At 44.2% G+C, this 22,922-nt stretch overlaps 1 protein-coding gene across 3 annotated transcripts in view; it reads left to right on the forward strand.

Annotated features, from left to right (window-relative positions):
* Positions 1 to 22,922, forward strand: part of hipk2 (homeodomain interacting protein kinase 2) — a 79,099-nt gene that overhangs the window by 37,270 nt on the left and 18,907 nt on the right. For all 3 annotated transcript variants that reach the window (XM_034223292.1, XM_034223294.1, XM_034223293.1), the window contains exons 3-6: positions 15,394 to 15,517; positions 16,135 to 16,254; positions 18,133 to 18,219; positions 21,783 to 21,967. In XM_034223292.1, the coding sequence (XP_034079183.1) occupies positions 15,394 to 15,517; positions 16,135 to 16,254; positions 18,133 to 18,219; positions 21,783 to 21,967 (516 nt within the window). The remainder of the gene's footprint in view (positions 1 to 15,393; positions 15,518 to 16,134; positions 16,255 to 18,132; positions 18,220 to 21,782; positions 21,968 to 22,922) is intronic.

Consider the following 22,922-nt stretch of genomic DNA (forward strand, 5'->3'; position numbering starts at 1 on the left):
TTTTTTACAATTTAGCTTCATTGGAATACCTGAATGAATTTGCATCGCCTTATCAGCACATGTCTCTGTGTCTACCCTAACTATAATAGTACCACTGTGCGATATGATATCCACATTTGCTCCGCTGCTTCTCTCTCACACTCTCATCTGATTGCTCGAACTGGTATATTCCCATTTGTGGATTTTAGTGCTGAGAGCTGTGGCTTCAGGGAGCCTGTTTGGTGGGAGGGGGGGGGGGGGAGATATATAAAGAGGTAGAAAGGAAATGAGAAAAATAGGGGTAGGCAGAGAGCTAATGGCGAGATAGGGGAGTAAGCTGTAGTGGCTAATCCATGAGACGGTACTCTGCGCTCGTCTGCTCTGGACTGGTGTGGCATGGTCGGCGATTGTGGCTCATTGTGGGCCCCGGCAGTCAGACACAGCCTCCTGATCTATATTTCAAAGCCAAGAGTAGAGAGGAATTCAGTAATGAGCTCCCATCTTCCTTTTGGTGGAGGAAGACTCTCTTTGTGGAACGAATTGAAAGTGGCATGTGTAGCGCAGGGGAGCTCTTTGGGGGCTGCGCCGCGTTTCAAGGGATGCAGAGAGATAAGCCTGCTTGCCGCTCTGGCTTTTGTGTCACAGGTCTGAAATGAACAGGTCTCTTTGAGGGGAGTGGTGCACTTTATGATTGTTTTGAGGGGGGGCGTGTGTTTTTGTGTGTGTTTTTTGTAGACAACAACCTGTGTCCATCACTGAAATCACACCCACACACACATTCCCCATCTCTCCTTCTTCCCCTCCCCTTTATAAATCTAGTTTTCTGTGTCAGCTCATCAGATGGGAGATGGGCTTTCTCTATTACAGATATGGAAATGGCCCGAGATGCAGTTAGACTGATTTACTGCGTGGCATTTACTGAACTGATGAAACAGACCCCGGCCCTTAATAACTATTTACAGACACACACACACATACACACCCATGCACATTGATACATCCATATTTGCAAACCCACCTTCAGAAACATGTAAATGTACTGCGCTATGATTGTCAGGTGTGTGGATTCAGCCTTTTTGTGTCCAATAGGCCTGCTATATAGGATTGTTTTCTGTTATTTTCGTAGCTGATGAGAACCTCATGGACAAGAAGGACACATGTTGCGGAGGATTTTTCATGAGCTTGTTTATTGATATGAATTTCTGCACATTCCTTTTTTTAAAGCTGTTGGAAGGGTGCTTTTTTATTCCCTGTACAACTGGATCTTAACGTTGCTGTGGAAACTTTCGGAGTATCAAAGTAGGCTATATACTGATATGTCATCAGACCTGGCTGTCAACACACGTTTAATTGATAGTTTGGTAAATGATAGCACCCCCCCCCACCCCCACTGCTGAGCAGGTCTGATGAGGAACTGATAGAGAGAGAGGTGTCCTTTCTCACCAGGTTCCCGTTTCTGCGGGGCGTCGCATCTTGTCTCCTACCCTTATTTATGGCATTACGAGGTCAGTTTCACATATCGACTGATGTTCTCTGGCAACAAGATAGCCTCACAGTCAAAGATGAAGCTATTCGATTATGTAGTCTGTTTGCTGACATGTCTTTTTACACCGTCAACATGACACACCTTAAAAAGAAGCCTCTGCTACAAGAGATTGAAATTATATTCAATAGCAGCGGAATTCCAAAGTCCTTGTTAACATTCCGGCTGCTCGTTGTCATTCTATGTTTTTGTGGCACTTTTGTCTCACCTCATCATGTAAACTTGGTATGAGCCGATGGAGAACAAACACTGTTGTAGGAGCCATCTTTCTGTTTAAGGGTGTGTAAGATGCCCAGCAAAGGGGGGGACGAGGGTGATTGTGATGGTGAAAGTGGAGCCAGGGAGGCAGGGAACGGCCCAGCTCGGTGCCCAGCTGTGAAACTGCCCCTGGGGCTTTGGGAGGTTGTGGAATGTGGCTGATGTGAGTCTGGGTTTGGTCTGGAGATAGCAAAGGCCTGAGGCATGCAGCTGTGAGCAGTGATGTCTGGGAGAAGGACGTGCGCACATCCATACCTACGTGTTAAAGACGAAACACAGAGACAATTTATGGGTGCTTTTATGTGTTGTTGCCTCTACACAAGCTTATGGGGATGTTTGTATTCATACGTGAGATGTTGTTTTCAACCCATTATTGGCCACAGCTGAGGCCCCCCGATTCAGGGAGAGGAACAGCATTCACACTCATTTCCTGTTTGAGGGTTCAGGGCACGCTCTTTCGTCCTCGCTCAGCGGAGACGTCTGGAATGTGAGACAGACCCAGATTACAACAAGCTACCTCCCTAAAGGATTGGTCGGAGTGCAGCTTTGTTCAGAGCGGGCCCGTCAGGCGGAGATGACAGCTAGCTTTTGTTCCGGAGATTTCCTGTCCTGTCCTGGGCAATGGGTCGGTTAAAGTGCAGTGAGGAGACGTAGCACCACTCCCCTTGCTCCCCCCTCTCTCCTCCCTTTTTTCCCGCCACTTGAATCCCCACCGGTCATATTTCCCACCCACCGACCAATTATAGTGCCCTCTGTGTCTGGGAGAAGTGATCTGATTGGCTGTGTCGGGGGTGTCTGGGAGGTCAGAGCTGTGTTCATTTCACACTGTGTCCTTTTGGACTCCCTCCAGCGGCACCCTTAGAGCGCTCGCACAGACAGCAGAAGAAGAAAAGTGGAGCGAGGGAAGGGAAAAAGAGAAAAGAGGGAGGCACTCAGACGAGAAAGAGAGAATTCCTCTGTACACAGCCTTCAGTGCGATATGATTTCTTGCACGAGAAATCGTAAATGTGTCATGTTTAGCGCTGGTTAAAATTCACATAGACTCCAGCAGGCACCTTCAATGCTTCTACTCCACAGTCTTTGCTCACACTGAGAAACTGTCTTTTGCAAGCGACTCCACAACAAAAAGAAATGTTCAGAGCCAGAATGCCTTTGTTGTGTGTGTGTGTGTGTGTGTGTGTGTGTGTGTGTGTGTGTGTGTGTGTGTGTGTGTGTGTGTGTGTGTGTGTGTGTGTGTGTGTGTGTGTGTGTGTGTGTGTGTGTGTGTGTGTGTGTGTGTGTGTGTGTGTGTGTGTGTGTTCAGTGATAGGGGACAGTCTTCCCTCTGGGCAAGGTAAGCTAAGACTGGAAAAACACCTGGTTAAGGAAGACAACCATCAGTTACAGAGCTGTCACAGGACATGCATATCCTCATTGAATGTGTGCATGCACACCACAATGAAAGCATATTTGTCATCCTTTCCACACTGGATGGTACGTCTTGTAAAGGATAAATGTCTCTGGGTCTATGAATGAGCTGAACAATATTGTCTGTCATTAGTCCTCCAAGATCAACAGTCTCCACTCTCAGGTGGTGCTATCACTTCCCTTCTCATTACACTTTATTGTTTGGCTCGTAAACATGACCTTTCCCCACGTCCATTGTTTATAGGTTTTTAACTTGAGGGAAACATAGAAGCAGAAGGCTGTCATGTTTGAGGGCAATTTGACTTTCCTAGCCTCTAGAAAAACACAAGGTTCATTATGTCTCACGCGCAGCATTTTTATTAACCGGCAACACTAAGATAGCTCCCTCCTAGTCACAAGGTAGCCACACTCTAAAACATTCCCTTCTTTATCATCTTTGTTACCACAAACGAGACAATATTTATTTATTGAAAGATACTTGACATACATGATTGAGACCACTTACTCTTTAAAAAAGTATTTACTCAGATCATACATCAAGTGAGAAGTAGGGTAATTTCTATATAGTCTATATATAATCTGACTTGTTTTTCAACACCAGAAGAGTGGCCCCCTGCTGGCCATTAAACAGAATACATGTTTATGGCACTTGTGTATTGACTTCCCTTTTCAGGCCCTGAGGTTGTCCCTTGATTTTTTTAGTCATGTTTCTATCTTGAAATATTATAAACTCAACACCTGATGATTTACATTTGACAAATAATCAACACATTGTTATTTTAACTCAAATTAAGAGCCATCTTTACCCATGACCAGCAAGAAACCGGATGTCATATTTACATCCACTGGCTTATTAACCCTCATTGTCCTCTTTACCATCGCACATTGATTTCCCCTCTCGGTGGGTCCACCACATTGATTCTTACAAGGCAAAACCTAATCAAGATAATACATTTATGTCACTAGCTTCCTTAATCAGACACCCCTCTGTGCCTATGATGGTCATGGCAATGTGATAGACAGAATAGAATCTGAGAAAATTACTTTGTGGATGGAATCAAAGCGGTGTGCTTTCTACTTGAGTGAGGCCACGGCAATAACAATGTCATTTTGTCCATAATAATTGAATCTTCAAGTATGGCTACATGAAAGGATAATGCCGTATTGATTGTCGCTGTACAGTAATTGTTTTCTCTCAATAAACAATGTATGGCATATTAAATGCAGAGCATACCTTCATTGTTTGTCATGGTAGACTGTATAGGGGATGGGAGAAAATGATGACTATATATGACAGAGGGAAGGAAAAACAATACAGCAGTATTGTCATTGAGAGGTGATTAAGTGTGACTAAACTTACAAATGACTGCAGGCCACTGTTGCTTGGCCAAATTAATTACCTGTCATTGTGACTGATTGTTTTTGAAGACATCTCTTATTATTATTGCCTGCTTTCACACTGTAAATATCATATTGTGCGCCTGCGTCTGATTCATATGTGGCTCATATAGAGAGGTATTTTCAGTCCTGCATTGCCTTTCTCTTAAAGAAAGTAAAGTATATTAAGTCAGAATCCGAATACCTTTATTCGTCCCATAGAGGGGACATTTGCATTTGTTACAGCAGGAAAAGAGCAAAATACACTTTAATATTAACTAAGAACCATAAACAAACAATTAAAGATACGAAAATGTAATTACCCAATTTACAAAATACACATCTGTAACAGTTTTGAACATATAGCAGCCAGGTATCTATTGCACAGTTATAAACGGCATATATATTGCACATCATTTGTAATAAACATAAGAAACCTCATATGACTAATCAATGTATATCCATAAACCGGGGTAGAAACCTTACATTAGTAGAAGTTTCTGGGGTTCTGAAGCACACACACAAAAAGGAACACACTTGTCCCCTTTAAGACCTTTTTGTTTGTCTTTTAAAGCAGACTGTCTCCTGATGAGGCTATGAGGGAGCGGCCTATTCGTCCAAATTCCTACCTGAAGCTTTAATAATCCTGCTGTTGTTTCTCTGCGTGACGACATTTCTAATTCTTGTCAGCAAAGAATGCAGCGTGACAAACGGCGTTAAGAGTGTCTGAAGGCACAGCGGGCCCTCATGAGTCTGAGGGGGGAGGGCAGTAGAGGCATCACCTTCTTGAAAGAACGCTCCGGAGGGTGTTTAGTGATCTTTGTATTTTCTTTATTTCATCGCTGTTATGCTTGTTTGACATTAATTGCAACAAAAGGACGTGAGGGTCAGTCATTACGATCTCACCACATCTGGGTGACAATCTGGATCCACCTCTGTCCAATCAACACTATAATGAACCATGAGGCTGCTGCTCTCCAGGGACTCACTGGGCAGTAATGTACACATAGCACAGAAACATGCAGATAGAATGGAGTATGGCATACAGGAAGACTCTCCCCAAGTTAAATGTAGAGTAGGAGGGGGATCTACTCTATAGGACCTGTGTGAGGTTTAGTTACTGCTCTCCTCGGCCCTGTAGCTCGCTGTGAGGCAGCGCAGCCTTGGGCACCGAGGATTCTTGTCACACACAGCAGAATTTGATTAGGCAGGAGATGGTATTACTGCCCGTCTGGGTGGGAGGAAGGAAGACGGTAGTCAAACAAGGGACATTGATAGAAAGAGGGAGGGGGGGGGGGGGTGGAGGTAGAGAAATGTAAGCGCTGTACTGTGTACCGGGGTGGGGGTGAGGTAGAATTGTGCCTCGCAAATGTCTCCCCCATGTGCTCTTTACGTTGCCCCAGAAATAAGGAACTAGTCAACCATAGCAGCATTTATGATTGAAACTGTGTATGTGCATGTGTGTGTGTGTGTGTGTGTGTGTGTGTGTGTGTGTGTGTGTGTGTGTGTGTGTGTGTGTGTGTGTGTGTGTGTGTGTGTGTGTGTGTATCGGATGGCAGGGAGATGCACTCACTACAACGGTATAGGACGGCGCCACCGTGGCTCCTAGCTATATGTTTTCGGGCACCACATTTCAAATGGATTTTCGGCATCTTTAGTTTTACCACATATCCAGTACGTTTGGCTCCGCCAGCCCGTCACATTGATTGTGCCCCCTCCCTGTCTCCCCCCTATCACCTGATCTATGTCTCAGTCACCATAAATCACCAGAGGGGGACATATCAATGCAGAGCCTTGCGATGTCTTGCTCTGGGCTTTATTGGACTAAAGCAAACCGCTGGAGGAAACTAGACAATAAAATGACAATAATGCCCATCAACCAGACAGCAGGAAACACAGACAAACTGCGAGAGACGGGGACAGACAGACAGACCGTCAGGCAAGGAGATGAGATTGGGATTGGTTTGGCCAGTCGTATACATAACTGTCATGCTGGGCTTTTAGACTGAGAGGCTGCAGTGGAATATTACCATAGATATTCAGTCTGTTTTGCAGTTGAGGCCTGGGCCCTGCTGTGGGCTGCACTGTGCTGGACGGATTGGAGCCGAGCGGAAAAAGGTTTAAGTCTATCTCACAGAATCCCTCGCAGACTCTAATCTGCTGAAGTGATCAAGGCTTTTGGTTTAAGCGTCCCTCTGCCACGAGTGGACACAATCTCATCTGCCTGACTGACCGCCTGCGCTCGCCGCCCGCTATGATGCTCCCCTGTCTGTTTGGGTGAACGTCTCAGCCGCGGTGATGGGCTTGCCAGCTGGTTAAGCTGGTTGACTGAGCGTCTGCATGTTAGAAAGTGTTATCGTCTGTCTACATTTGTGCCTTTAGTGTGGCTTCAGCTCTCTGTGTGACCCAAATATTTCCTCTGGGCTTGTTTACAGTGGGGAGAAGGAATGAAGGTGCAATGACATCATTCTGAAGGATCAGCACCGGAAATGTACAAGAATCATGTCCTTTGTTTCTTTTGTTATGCAGTCTTGCAAGTATGAACCCATTTTTAAGTGTTAGATATTCGACTAAAGTTAGATTTGTGTGGAGCATATCTGCACGTGCCTGAGGGTGGGGTCAGTGTCTGGCCAGTGGCTGGTAGACTGGCCTAATACTGTCTGTCTACCACCCTAATAGGGCTTGAGAGATTTGAGGCTCCCTCTTTGCGTCCCCTACATCTTCTCCCCAGACTGCCTGCACAGAGAGCATCACTGTATGACAGATACCCATCAATTACCCATCGCAATTCCTTACCGGCACTCGCTCCGACAAGAGAGGCAGAAGGGATGGAATATGTGTGTGTGTGGGGGTGTGGATCGAGAGGGCATCCATCTTCCATTGTTGTGCCCACCCCATCCCCTCTGTCTTTTCCTGCCTCATCTCCTCTCTCCCACTTCCTCCACCTCCACCCATTTACAGAGATTTGTCAGTTTGACCCTCGCACAAGGCGATGGGGGGGATGGGGGTAAAGAGGGTGCTGGCTGGCTGCAGGTGGAAAATGAGATGTATTACTTATAGGATCAGCCGCATGCTGGAGAATAATAATAACCACAGGAAAGAGGTAATTACCGAGTGGGAACGATGAAGCGCCGCACAGATGGCTAAAGGAACAACTGAGCTGCGCTGTATCTCGGCTCTTTGTTTGGATTTTGTAGTTGTTAGCATTGCTAATGGAAGCTTTTGCGAGCAGAGTGAGACGAGAGAAAGAGGGCGGGTGGAGAAGGGTGCTTCTCTTAGATACATTCCCATAAATGCGAATGAATAGCCAGGCCAATAAAAAGTGTGTTTGATGTTACCTAACAGTAAATCTGATATGTTATCTAACGCTGCTATGAACACAGCCCCATTTGAAAAACAGCTTATGTGTAACGACATAGGGCAATGGCATGTGAAAGAATGGGGCATATCCCATGTGCTAATATTGACTGTGCCACGCTTCGATGACAGGGCTCCATGTGCCATGTGTGCAGCGCTGATAGGAGAGGCCCTTTGCCCACTGACAAGGGAGGAACTAAATGTGATATGGTGAGACTGGGAGAGGGAACAAGGACATCCGTAAGTGTACACATTCCATCTTTGTTAGCTCTCAGTTACAGTTTTATTCCCTCTAAGGCTCCTGAACTGAACTGTACTTCCTGTTGTGTTGAATCAGCACAAGCAGCTGTCACCCACATTGTACATGATGCATATCAGTTGCTGCATTTTGTTGAGGATAAGTTGCTAATAAAGTGTCTGCAAGTTTCCCAGTTGCTTTGTGCATTATTCTAAGAGTCCCAGTGACCAATTACTTCTTCCTCTGCATAAAACATTCTCCCTCCTTTCTTTCCATAGGCTTTCACGTGCCTTGTTTTAATGCATTACTGGAACCACAGGGAATGCTAATACTTTAACAGGTAAAACAGTGACAGCCCCGTCAGCGCTTACAATGTGCCTTTCTCTGAGAGCGAAGGAAAAAAAGAGAGAGGGAGGACTGTTTTCACGACCATGAACTCCAGGAATGTTGCCCCTAAGGGAGTGAGACAACATTTCTCAAGGACTCTGTGAAAAAGTGTACCTTGTCTAGATATCTCCCTCCTCCTTTCCGGTCCTGAACCACCTGAAACTCCCAGTCTCTACATTTAAATGCATCTACAGCCTACATAAATATGCATTTACATGAGCACTGCCATGCCTGCCTTGTGTGCTGTGCGTCAATTTTAGATATAATGAGAGCGGGTGGAGCTGTGGAAAGGTAAACTGTACATGTATGTGTGTGTGAGTGTGTTTTGGACTGGGGCGGGATCCAGAGAGCCACAGGTGCGCGGTAGGGGATGAAGCTATGCACATTGATTTCACAGTCAGCGACCACCATGCAATATATCTAGAAAAGTGTTTCTTTATGGTTCGTCTTCAAAGAGGCTGCGGAGGAACTTTTGAGGGCATGCATATGTAGATGACTTTCCCCGGGGAGGACGGGAGTCATTCACCAGCACCAGACAGAGCCTTTTACATTAGGCAGGGGCAAAGACTGGTATGGAGAGAGGGGAAGAGGCAAAGAAAAGTGAGGAAAGGAATGGAAGATGGAAGGAGATAGAGTGGAGAAATGTTAATGATGGGCTCTTTTTCTCATGAAGTGCTTTTTCCTTTTAGCACTGGACAGTTATCTCACTCCCAAACCAACTAGCTGTCATAACAGGGCCCTCAACAAGGTTGTACTTACCTCCAGTATACATGCTGGTCTTTTGTTTAAAAGCCTGCCTGGTTATTGAATAAAAGATAGTTGCATATGGCTAATGATGAAGAAACAGAAAAAGTGACCCGTTGCTATTGATTGGCTGACCTGTGTGTGTGTGTGTGTGTGTGTGTGTGTGTGTGTGTGTGTGTGTGTGTGTGTGTGTGTGTGTGTGTGTGTGTGTGTGTGTGTGTGTGTGTGTGTGTGTGTGTGTGTGTGTGTGTGTGTGTGTGTTGTGTATTTATATCTGTGTCAATGCTGCAGGGTTCCAGGGATCTATCAGTCTCCCATCTGGAGCCAAGCTAAGGGAAGGTCAGCCTGATGGATACATCCTGACATGCACACATGTGTGTGTGTGTGTGTGTGTGTGTGTGTGTGTGTGTGTGTGTGTGTGTGTGTGTGTGTGTGTGTGTGTGTGTGTGTGTGTGTGTGTGTGTGTGTGTGTGTGTGTGTGTGTGTGTGTGTGTGTGTGTGTTGGTTGTGTCAGCCAAGCGCAGGCACGGTTCAACAGAGCAGAGGGCGGGGAGGGAGCGCGAGCCTGGACTCTGCGCCCCAGTTTGAAGGGTATGAAGGAGGTTTTACTGGCAGAGGGGGTGGATGGTGAGGCTGGGTGAGGTGTTGGGGTTGGCCGTGCTGGCAGCGGGGTGAAGGGGCTGAGGTGATGGGGTGGGCTAGGGTGGCAGAAGAAAGGCTCCATTCATGAGTCGTGCCATCTCTGGCTCCCAAGGGGACTGGGGCTCATCAATGACCAGGCCAGCTGGGAGGATGTCAGCATGCAGACTCTCCCTCCCTCCCTCTCTCCCTCATCTCTCTACCCATCTCACCCTCCCTCTTTCTTTTGTCAAGGGCCAGTTCTGTCAGAGCCACTAGCCCGAACACTGAGGCCTCTCATGCAGTTGGGTCCCCATTGAGCCTCTGGCTAGCCGGTGGTTTGCACACCGTCTGTACTGTATTTGGTCTGCAGCGAGAAGCTAACCACTAACCGAGAGGTGCTCATGTGGTAGCCATGCCAACTGGAGATGAGCTAGATGGGGGGTGCAGCTTAAAGGGTAATACATTGGCACTCTCAGCTGAATGCAGCACTCTCAGATGGTGTGTCCATGCACCTCAAATTGTAGAGATTACCAGGTGGCCGGAAAGTAGTTGAGAAGTGTGGATTGCTCATGATCTTTCCTCCAGCTCCACCATGTGGTTCATATTTATGGTAACTGTTGATATTTTATTACCTGACACTGCCGGATGGTTTGTTACACAGAGCCATCCAAGAAGCTGCCATTGGAAACTGTTGGTTGAAGGGCAAGCACTTTCAAAAAATGCTTGGCAGGTAATTGGATGAACCACTTGAACTATTGCCTAAGCCAGTCAGGACAAAAGTGTAAAAAACACATTTTCCATAGAGAACATTCTTCAGTGCGGCTTTTGCTCTTTATATTTTAATACGACGGGAATCTACCTGTGTGCTGTGTAAACAATCAGATGATACTTAGACATGTTAAAAACACAATTTCCTATTGGCTTAGAGTAAGGCGTGCTTTATAAACACTCCAGAAATCTGTTAACCAAAAAGCCAACCACTAAAACACCTGGCTGCTCATTCACAGTCCTTAACCTTTAATAGAAACAAACTGTTGCATCCAGTTTAGCATACAAAATATAAATGGTCCGATCTGCATAAATTGCCAATCTCATATCGTCTGCTACTTTAGAGAGGAAAAAGGGCAGGAAAAGGAGCGAGGTCTGTGAGCTGTGCAGTTGTGCGTGCTGTTTATCACTGCCAGTGAAAGGTCTGCATCAGCAGCAGCTGTGAGGTGCTTTGCATGCGATGGCAGCGGTGCGTTGGTAGGGCCAGATTTGCATTTGTGGTTTCATGTCATGAGCACCACCTCTCCCTTTCTTCCTCCCTTACCTTCCCTTTTCTCTTGCTCTCTCTCTGTCTTTCGCTGAACGGGAGGATCTTTCTGTGAGAGGCAGAAGAGCCATGAGAACAGCCTAAGTAGAGCACTGGAGCATAACCCAGGAAGGTTCAGGCTGAAACGGATCCAAGCATAACATCAACACTAGGCTAGCAAATCTCTCCATCACACTCAAGGGCAAAGTGGCACAGAGCTATACACACATGCATAGAAATATGGCTCTAAAGCTGAAGGCCGTGCACTAATTTGTCTCTAATGAAAGCACATTTTGTTGAAGTTGGCTGTTATGAATGCCACCTTTCTTTGACATCAAATGAGGCACAGTTATTCAGTCTCGCCTGTCGGTGAGTATGAGTTACATGCCATGATGGGGACTGTTGTTTGAAGTGACTTAGTTCAGTGTCTTGGTAAAAGGAAAAAAAGAAAGAGGGAAAGTTGAAGGTCTTTGGATCCGCATGTGTTCGTTGGAGTCACAGTGATCTGGAGGAACATCTCATGAAAGGGTTTCCTGTGGCTTTCATCTCCACAATGCGTTCTGATGGGAAGAATTTCCTTGCAACCCAATCAAAAAGAAAAAAACCTCATGTTGTTAGAACACCCTTCGCTTTTTGCAACTTGCAATTCCCTTATATATAATGTGCCTTTCTCAAAGTCAAATTATGTTTTTGGAGAACTCACCCTCACAAACAAAGGGGATATACTGTAAGTGTTTTGTGTCGTAATGAATCCTATTTAGTTGACAAATGGAACACAGAACTGCTGCACTGCCGCACTGTATTGGTTTCATTATACTTTAAAACACAATATCTGTTACAGGGTGATTGAGTGCTGCTGGTTTCTATTATCAACTTAAGCTCAGGCGGCATGATATGCAAAGAGTTGAAAGTACAAACACTGATATTTGAATATATAAATAGAACACAAACCTCTGTCTATCGTTCAGTCGATATAAAGGAGATTTTGTCTTTTGTTGTGTTGTGAGTGATTTGACTCCAGTTACTAAGAACTTTAAAGGGGCCCTATTACGCAAATGTTCAGGTTTAGTAAATGTATTTTGTTCCTCTACTGTGACATTTTTACATGCTTTCATGTTCAAAAAGCCCTTTATTTTTCTCATACTACCTGTTCTGCAGCACCTCTTTTCTAGCCAATAGAAGCTTGAGGGTGATGTGGTCATGTCACTATGTTACAGAAGTAAACAAAGGAGTCTAACGGCCCGTCCACACGGCGGCGTGCGTTGAAGCTTCAACGCTTCTGCCCGTTCACTTTGAATGGGGTGACGTCACGTTTCGCCAAACTGCATTGTGGGAGCGTTGCTCGCTGCAAAAGTTGAGCAATGTTCTACTTTTGAAGCTTCGACGGAAGCGCCAGCCAATCAAAACGCGTGCTTGTGTGTCCGGGGCGGGAGATTCATGTGATTGGTTGTTGGTTGAGTTTCAGACACGCCCACCGGCAAGCTTCAAGGCACGCCGCTGTGTGGACGGGCCGTAATCGAAGTGTTTCAGGCAGTGGGAGAGAAATTCCCTCTGGAGGGAACTTTGGAATTGTAGCCTTTGCAGACCAATTAACATGCACACAATCCTATATAACACAATACAGGAAAGTGAAAAGCATTATAGGGCCCATTTAAATTGACTTTTGACTAAAAAGCAATGCTGGATTACAGGAAAGTTAAGTGTGTTAATGAACTTGTGCTGGCTACCAAAAGTTTGATTGAGCGAGTCTCTTGCTGAAATTAAAAGGGGCACACAACCTTCTGGAAGTTTTAACTTAAAATATTCCCAGTGCTCTTGCCTCACTGTGTCACATGTGACATCTGCTGTGAATCTCCAGCCATTCTAACAGGCTGTTAGAGGGGATCATGCTGACCTCAGTCTTGGTGTCCATCTCTTGTCTCTCCTACCTTCATCAGACCTCACTGTTCCCGCTGTTATCACCTCCTAGCAGACTCCTTTATCCCTCTTTGGCAGGCTCGTGATAGACGTCTCGGCTCATTGTGTGTGAAGGTGTCTTTGTATTGGTGTGTAATGGTGCCCTACGATACTGTTGCTAGAGTGTTGTCTTGGTGTCTGTTCAACCTGCTGCCCTCGAGACCCCAATAACCACCTTCTGTGACAGGAGCTCTTCACTGAGCTCTTGAACTCTCTTCCACTTTTTTACGCAGAATATCATCCTCTATCGTTTTCTGCTTTTCTATAATACTCGGTGCCCTCTTTCGCTTTTCTTTTTTTGTCAGGGAGCAGTGAATAGAGGGCAGGGAGCTACAGTTGGAAATTAGCTTTTAAGTATGCGAAGTATGTTCATTCATTCTCCTCCAAGCCCTCAGAGCGCTCACTCATGGCCCCCCCTACAGGCATATAAAGTCCTATAGCGTCCCCTCATGCTGTTTTCCACATTCTCTGTTTCCCATGGTACCTACAGTTCCAGCGGGATCGACGCCAGGCCCCTTCGTTTCTCTCGCTGTGACCAGAAACCCTGCCAGAGCCCGTCCAGGCTTAAGGGGGAGCGCTAGCCTCGTTACCATGGTCACGCCAATCATAGTGAACTCGGCCATGAATGAGAAACTTTCCCAAGATCAGCTTTAAGATCCTGTGTGCTGTAGACATGTTATTAACAGAAAGAGAATGATCTCAGTTGCAATGGTTCAATCTAGGTTAAAGTTATAGATAGAGGGCTATACCAATTATTTGCAGCTATAGGCAGGTAAGGGGGTGAAAAGTTAGGACGATTCTAAGGGCCCGTGACTGACAGGGGCCCAAACCATTTTAGAACATTAAGAAAAAAAAGTTTAAGTAACCAATGTGATTATCTTTTCATGGGGCCCAGAATCCCTGGCGGCGCCCCTGGCTATAGGTGACAACATTTCAAATTTCAAATTAACGGGAACCAAATTGTGACGACAGCCAGAAAACCTCATGAAAGTGCTTTGCATCGTTGGAGAGCAAAGTCACTGTGTTCTTGGTTATTTTAAGCCCCATCAGAGATGTGAGCTCACCAGAAGCGTATTAGTCTTTCTGACAGGATATAAAATATGTTGAATGAGTGTCTGCAATTGTCTTGGACTGCAGTGCTGCTCAAATAACTGAAGCAATATTTCATATTTTTTCTTCAAATTATAGATATTTATGTCATTTTCCATTGAAATGGTCTCTTCATGTCCTCTCACTGCCCTGCACGTATGTGTGTGTTTGACTGGGATATTATTAACTCAAAGGCAGGATGGAGCTCATTGCATGCCCTACAGAATATTTACATTGGTTTTATTTTCATGGCTTAATTGCTTCCACATTGCTTTGTGGCCCTGGGTCGTGAAACTCGGTAAACATACCCCTCTGCCTCCCCACAGTCCCCTTGTCTAAATACCAGAGATGGGGCTCAATGATTGGTGCTCCTGCGTGCTTATCAATCACTCATCTGCAGTGTGACACCTTGAAAACTGCCTGAACAAGTGATGTGAAAATGGAAGACCCCACAAGGCTACACTGAGAGATCAATATTAAGATAACACAACAGCCTTCAGACATTGGAGATGAATGGATTGAGTGATTGTCTGTCTTGGAGTGAAACTAGAAAAGTGTGTTAAAGCACAATGTGTACTTTCTTGTGTATGTTGTCTAATTGTATCGCTTTGGGTTCAGGAATGTTGCTTAAAACTTGTCTACATTTTCCAGCTCACTCCTACATATACAACAAGATTATTTAGGCTTTTGATCTTATAGAAAGTATGAAAAAAAGCTCCAGGCCTTTGAGCATAGGACTTATATTGAAATTGGAAATGTTATGGCAGTTATAAAAGTATGTCTCATTTTTGTATGTCTTTGTCAGTCACATTTGACACACTAAGCAAAGAATTAAACACATTTGTGAATACAAGTTTTGAGAATTTTGGAAATCTTTATTTTTATTTCAACAGGTGAAAATGTGAGCTAAAACACCTGGTTAATATATATCGTTGTTCGTTAAGTGTTGTTTGTATAAGACGTGTAAAATAGATGTAGTGAAATGTACATTATTCCTCTTTTTAAACATAGGAGAATAAATAAAAAATGAAGTACAAATATATTGAAAGTACAATTCTTGAGTAAATGCACTTCGTTACATTCCACCACCACATCAGTTTATGTGAGATTTCTAACCATTTTGTGCGTTTTGTGTATCCTCAGGGCTCCAGAGATCATCCTGGGCCTGCCGTTCTTTGAGGCCATAGACATGTGGTCCCTGGGCTGTGTGATAGCGGAGCTCTTCCTGGGATGGCCCCTCTACCCCGGAGCCTCAGAGTACGATCAGGTAACATACGATTGCAGCTTGTTCCTCCAAACCGCTTCCTTCACGGTCACTTGTGTTCATGTGTGTGTTCTCTCCTCGCAAGTGTGCACTCACGAGTGTGTTTGGGAGGGTGGGATGCTTCTCTGAATCCCCCTGACAGGCCCTGATGATTCTTGCGCAGCCTCCATGTTTATCTGAACAGATGCCACAGAGCCACTTGTCCAATTAGCGCAGCCCCTGTGCTCCAGAGCAAGACATCGCCGCGTTCCCCCTTCTCTATCAGTCAGATGAGGCTCGGTGGGAAAACCTTGAGCAAGTTGTGCTTCATCACTGAACAAGCTCGCCTGATTTTTTCCCAAAAAACTACACAAAGTGTCTCATTTACAAGTCTCAAATCAATCTTAAACTCTTCAGCTGAGGTCATGTTTGGGTGCTGTGCATATTGCTGCCGGATAAGTCTGGAGTAGTTAATGTCAGCCTAGATTTTCAATCTGCCAGAAAAGCCTCCATCCTAAAGTTTATCTCTTTTTGTCACTGGGAAGAATAACCATGCTCCTTAATTTAATGCTCCTAATGGTTCAATCATGCATATGAGGGGAAAAGTCTCAAATTACATTGTTTCATCTACTGTTTTGCAGATCCGATACATCTCACAGACACAGGGTCTGCCTGCGGAGTATCTGTTGAGTGCGGGGACGAAGACCACCAGGTTCTTCAACAGAGACCCCGACTCCACCTATCCTCTCTGGAGACTTAAGGTACGGCTTGAATGATAGACACTAAGAAAGCAATTACTTCCAGGTAGCATCAAAAACATCCTTTAAAGAGCAGGAGATTTGATGACCCTGGTTATAAGCAAAGTCAGAGGGTAATGAAGGAAACATTTATCTGAGGATTTAGCAAATGGAAGCCCTGCCGGACGAATCCAGCTCCCAGGGTGTCTGCTCTAACTCTTCCCAATGTCCCTCCATGTGGGCCACTCGGTTAGCAGGTCCACTTTTTTACTTTTTTACCCTCATTAACTCAAGTTTAACTTTTGTTACTAAGTTTTGGATTGAATTACACAAAAATACTAATCCAGCTCTAGAGTGATGTTATATTGTGTCTAGGAGAAGAGACGAGTGCCTTAGTTTTTTCATGAATCCCAGTGACATACCAAACTGACAACACTGATGATGATGATGATGATGATGATGATGATGATGATGATGATGATGATGATGATGATGATGATGATAAGGGCCTTGAAATGAAGACATAAAGCAACATAGAGTACATAGTGTACATGCCCTTAAGTCAGCTGCACATAGGCAGTTGTCAAGTAAATGTTGTGAAGCCTTTGCATGCAATTTTAAAGGGACAGTTCACACCTAATCCGAAATACATTTATTTCTCCTAATTGTAGTGCTATTTACTAATCTAGTTTGTTTTGTGTGAGTGCTGGGGATATATGAAAAGTCTGCTTTCTTTAGAATATAATTAGACTAGATGGCATTCAGCTCGTGGTGCTCAAAAAATACATTTGAAAAACACAAAAGCAATATCTCTTTACAGAAATCATGACCCGGTTACTCAAGATAAAACACAGACGTTGTTGTGCGCAGTTACATGTAGGAAGTATTTTCTTTCTGCCTTAAAACACCTGCCAACTGACCACCTATTAATAAGGAAGCGTACATTAACTCAATGCCTAGAGGCTTGTGCTAATGAAAGCGTGAGGTTCAAATATTAATGCAATCCTCCTTGGCAGAGCTGTAAAGTTATTTAGCTAGCTAGCTTGATGTGCGTTGATACAGGTTTAGTTAAGTAGAGGGAGAATATTCCCTACTTGAAACTGCTTACAAAAAGGTAATACAACTATTATGATTGATATATAGCCCTACAGGTAAAAAGGAAAATATATATTTTTGATTTTTGATTGAACTGTCCCTTTAAGAATTTCTCTGTGAAAAAAGTATGACCTTATGGATAGAAAGTCCTTTTTAAAACACATTGTTCTTTAATAAGGGGGTCATGAGTTACAGAAGATATGAGCTGACAGCAGAACTGACACAGGGACAGATTATTATCTCTTCTTGACACCGCTGCTGTAACGTCTCTGTCTTTGGCATGTGGAAAATTAAACATGAAGCCATCCTGACCACTCTTTTCCACTCTGAAGAGTGATTGCTCAGCTTTAATTCGACCTTGCCATATGTTTCCACGTAATGGCAGCTGCATGTCTTTGCTGACTGTAATTAAAAAATATCATGTGTTCAGTCAGGAGGTTTCTATAGTCAACACAGATTAGTTTTGTGTACATTTGAAAATCCTTTGAAAAAGAATGATCGCATGTGTTTATACTGGTCCGTGCACTTTCACACAGTTTACTTTAACGCGTGTCCAGGTGTTTGAAACACGCGTGTGGAGTGAAGTTTATATGTTGTATATTGTCTCAGTGATGTAGTGTGTGCCTCTGCATGCCGTCCCCCCGGCTGCTAGATGAGTGTTTGTGTGCTACCCCAGGGTTGCTCAGAGGGCAAGCGGAGTCCTGCTGCATATCACCAACAAGAGGCTGTAATGAGCCAAATGTAAATAGTGCGTTTCCAGAGGGGAAGTGTGATTTGAGAGGAACATCTGCTTCTTGTCTCCCGCAGATTCAAGAGGACCACGAGGGTGAAACGGGGATCAAGTCCAAGGAGGCTCGCAAGTACATCTTCAACTGCTTGGATGATATGGCGCAGGTATGCTAATTCAGAGAGCATTACTCTTTTTTCCCCACGATTTGTACAATATTTGTCTTTTGCTTGAATCAAATACACCTGTTCTGGCAATTGAAGCTCCACTGCTTGGTCTTCTCAGGGCTGGTTTGATCCATCACATCCCGAGAATTATCTATCAAATATTTGAAACCCTTTAAACTATTTATCCTGCCAAGGTCTGATCTCCAGATGCGTCGTAGCTCGGCTCCTATATGGAACTTTACAGGGTGAAATGAAAGCAGCTGTTCACTGAAACTCCTCCTCAACTCTGCCTCTGGCTTCTCTTCATTTTTGCTCCACTGCTGTCTAATAAGTTACAGACAGACATTTGAGCCGAACATGTGGTGAGGGTGGTTAACGTCGATGTAAAGTTTGCTTTTCTTTTTCATGCTGGAGTGAGTGTTGTGGCTAGGTCTTCAGTTTGTACGTTTATAGTACATGAAGAGGGCAACTGTACAAAATGATTTACCCCCCACCCTTTCTTAACACAGAAACACACACATCCCCAGTTTCTTAGATCAGCTCAGTGGGACCAGCACCATATTGTGTCTTCATGACTCAGCTGTTTAGCTCCTCTCTCCCTACAGCCCTGCATGTCACCTCTGGGAATCTGTTTGTTTAGAAGTGAGGTTTTTTAATTGCCAAAGACCCCTTACTCTTACACCTTCTTGTTTATGTGAAAGAACACAATAGAAATGTGATAGAAAGATATTAGATCTGATGTAGTCAAAATATGTGAACTATTTCAACACAGAATACCCATAAAACAATGCACTTACATTAATTAATATAGCTGCAAGTAACACTGTACCAAAAGAACATTTAATAGACAAATATAGACTAATTTAAAATGTATTTAAGTTTACAATAATGTCAAAATAAGTGTTTTTGTCTTAGTGCATACATTAACACAGTTTCTCATTAAAGTATTTGAAATAATATACAATTTATAGGATAAGTTAAGTTGTTAAGTTTTTTAGACTCAAACATTTACAAAAAACATGTGTGCAATGAAGCCTTTTCTGAATTGTTATGAAAACTTTTCCCAGAGTCCATGGCAGAGTGCCCCTGACCCCACTTTGAGAACCACTGAGAGTGCCCTATATAGCACACTTTTATACGGAAAATATCTCACGAACACGGCTACATGTAATGTCACTTTCCTCTATGACTCTGTTTGAATTCATCTCTCCACAACGGTGGGAAAGTTCACAGGTAGCCATGACATTTTGATAGGACGTGGCTGACAGGGGAGATGATAGCGAGTCTTGTTTTGTCAACCAAATACTGGTCCTGCTGGCAGATATGGCGACGGTGATGGAAAATTACAATGTTTTTTTCCCAGGGCTTTTTCGAAATCTGTGACAGTACTCTCTTGTCATCGTGCACCTCGATCATACCTCTGATAATGACGCACCAAGAGATCAGAGCTAAGCAGGTTAATTACTTCTTTTGGAATATGGTCATATGCAACCAGGCCTGTCCATGTGGATACACAGTGGAGGGAGAGACTTAAGTGATGGAGATAATTATGGTTGTCCAGTAGCGCCCAGGGCCGTTGTCAGGCCTGTCTGGAATAACATGCTGTCGGCTGGGACAAGATAGCATCGCTGCCTGGGCTTGTTGCGTTTACAGTTAGCACACACACACAGGCAGCACAGACTTTAATGAAACCAACCTGCACCGGTATAATATCCCCTGGGTCATCTCTGTCTCCTACGCTTCAAGCACCGAGTCCCATCTTCCTCGCTGCAGCCAGACTCCATACGAAAACACATAGCAGAGCTGCAAAAGCCTAATGTGGGAGAAAACTGTCTATTTTGCCCTATCTCACCATCCCGACCGTATAAACAAGTCAGCATTGTGGACATCTGTCTCCGCGTGTATAATGGATGATGTAGCTGAAAGCCCTGAAAGACACAGAGGCTGGGTGCCAGGAACAGATAATGAACCTCCTCTCAAAATGTGGGGAGGCTTTAGTCACAAGTATATCTAATTTGAGTAAATCAGAGACTAACTTAGAGCAAATGCAGGACCCCGCTGCAGGCCTGGTGTAGACGGCTGCTTGGAAAATGATTCACTTTGATCTGCAATCCTTCAATATCTCTGTTGATAGGAGTGAAGGCACGGCAGGAGGAGCAGCACCTTATCTTTCTTTTATTACATGCACTTAAAAATGCACTTTTCCTCTCTTCTACTTCTCTTCCTGCTGAAAAGTCGAGTTTATTGCACACGTCATATTGTTGTGCAGGAGACAGGCCTGCATCCTGCCTGCATAGCCCTCATCTCCCGAGGCGTAGCCCGATCTGTCTCACTGCTCGACATCTGCCATGCCTGCCCTTACTCCAGAGTGGCATGTCAGCGCTCCCCACGGCACAGATGTGGCTCCATAAACAGCCGTTGACATGCAAGGCACGCAAGGCTGACCATGTTATTCGAAGCCTCTTGTCTTAGTGACCGTTTTAATTTCAAGCCAAGATTAGAAAATGTCAAATGTTGCTGTTATTGAGAGAAAATGAAGCACGGGACATGAATTTCCTATCTAGTATATTCATATATCTTAATTAAATGGATGATAGGAAAATTATGGGGCTACTTCTTATTCAGCCTGGGTTATTGTGGCACGCCTCCCAAATGCTATGCATGTGCCAACCAAACTGTGTACATTTCCCAAAGTCATCTCTTCCACTAGCAGAGGACGATGTGATTATTTCTCACCTCACTCCGTACATTATTCCTTTATCACAGCCAGCGGAGGTGGCAAGCAGAGAGGAATGGCTACAGAGCCTGAATAACCTGCATAGAGGAAGATAATTGAATCAGATTTGCGGTGTTGACTGGCAGCACATCTGATAGCCCCTGGAGCAGGCCTACAGATAAGCGCTGCGTCTTTATTAAAAACAGGCCTGCTCCCGCTGCATGGCAGTCACAATAAACATGGCTTCCTTTCTGTTGCGACTACTTGTTTGCTCAAACTCATACTACAGTAGCTATATCACGACCTTGTCCCAATCCCTTCATTCTTTACTCCACATGTATAAGTAAACCCTGCTCAAATAAAAAACCAACAGTTTTGTAGCTTTTCATAAGAGAAATCTGCTGCTGTGCCCAGTATTTATCCACATCCTTAGCTGCAATGTCTAATACAGATATGTTCCAAGGCAGCTTCCCAGAACCTCTTCAAAATATATTATGGTTGTCTCATGTCAGCTTTTCTCTGAGGCTCTCACAAAATGGTCCTTTGTGAACTTAGCCAAGGGCAGCATTTATTGCGTCCATGTTTTTTGTTTGTTTTCGCATCTCAGGAATAGATAAAAATCTCGACGAAGGCGCCAGGAGATATTTCAAGTGGCACTATAAATACCAGTGCAAATGTTTAAAATGTCACTAAGGTGCCAGGTTATCACTGGGCCCTGTGACACTCACACTGGCACCCTAACTGATTAATAGGCCTCTCTATGGGAATGAGCTGTGGGGGAATTATTTCTCAACACATTAGAGACCTTGAATGGGTCATTATGCTAAGATGCTTGTGTCTGTTTCAGGTGAACATGACGTCGGACCTTGAGGGGAGCGAAATGCTGGCGGAGAAGGCCGACAGGAGGGAGTTCATCGACTTGTTAACCAAGATGCTGACCATCGACGCGGACAAGAGGATCACTCCTATCGAAACGCTCAACCACCCCTTTGTCACCATGACGCACCTCCTCGATTTCCCCCACAGCACACAGTACGTGCCGCTTGTTTGTTTATTAATCATTTGAACTGTGAATTTTGACCAGAGATGGCAAAAGTACACACATCCAGAAGTACAGATACTCGTGTTTAAAAATACCGACTAAACTTCTTTACTCGAGTAAAAGTAAAGAAGTATGGGCTCGGGAAGGCTAAGCCTTCCCAAATATTTTTGTCACTGCATCCTGGTAAAATAAAAATATAATGTATAATGTTTGTGTCTTTGACATTAGCGCTGCTATGCAGCCACCTGTGCCCTGTAGGCCTACTACGAAGCTAGTTCAACAGACCCTGGATATGCTTGAGTTATCTTAACTAACCCTAATAAACGAGATCTCGCTAAGCGGTCATACGACGCTGGTTATTATCAACTCGGTAAATCAAGCCAGGGTTTCTCTCTCCAGCTGAGAGCGCGTTCACGTGAAAGGGGCGGGGTTAGCTACATTTGACCAATCACAAACAGGGACAAGTGTACTGACAGCGCAGCGTCACACTTCATTAATGAAAAGTAAACTAATATTAGACAAATATGAACTTTAAACATCCATGACTTAAACATATAATCCAGGATACAATCCACATAGTATAGAGTGAATATAGAACAACTGGTTAAAAAATAAATAAACTACTGAGTGTTTGAAAGCGTAACAGTTTTATGATATCACTGCCACGAGTGGATCTGACTTTAATTACATTTGTCTCGAGTGTTTCGTCAACTTAATGTGTTGCTTAAAATAATACTTCTGCATACAGTATGTGACACTGTAAGTATTGCACGGCCAGATACGGCTCGAGAAACTGACTCAGATAAGGAAATAGGCTATATGATATATTATGATATTATATGATCGATATGTGATATGAATGATAAGTGCGACACGTCGGCGTCTTCTCTGCATACTGCAGTTTAAACAGTATTTCCTTTATCCTGTAATATGACTTGATAGATT

Source organism: Gymnodraco acuticeps, unplaced genomic scaffold, assembly GCF_902827175.1.
Source record: "Gymnodraco acuticeps unplaced genomic scaffold, fGymAcu1.1, whole genome shotgun sequence".
In the NCBI taxonomy this organism is placed as follows: Eukaryota; Metazoa; Chordata; class Actinopteri; order Perciformes; family Bathydraconidae; genus Gymnodraco; species Gymnodraco acuticeps.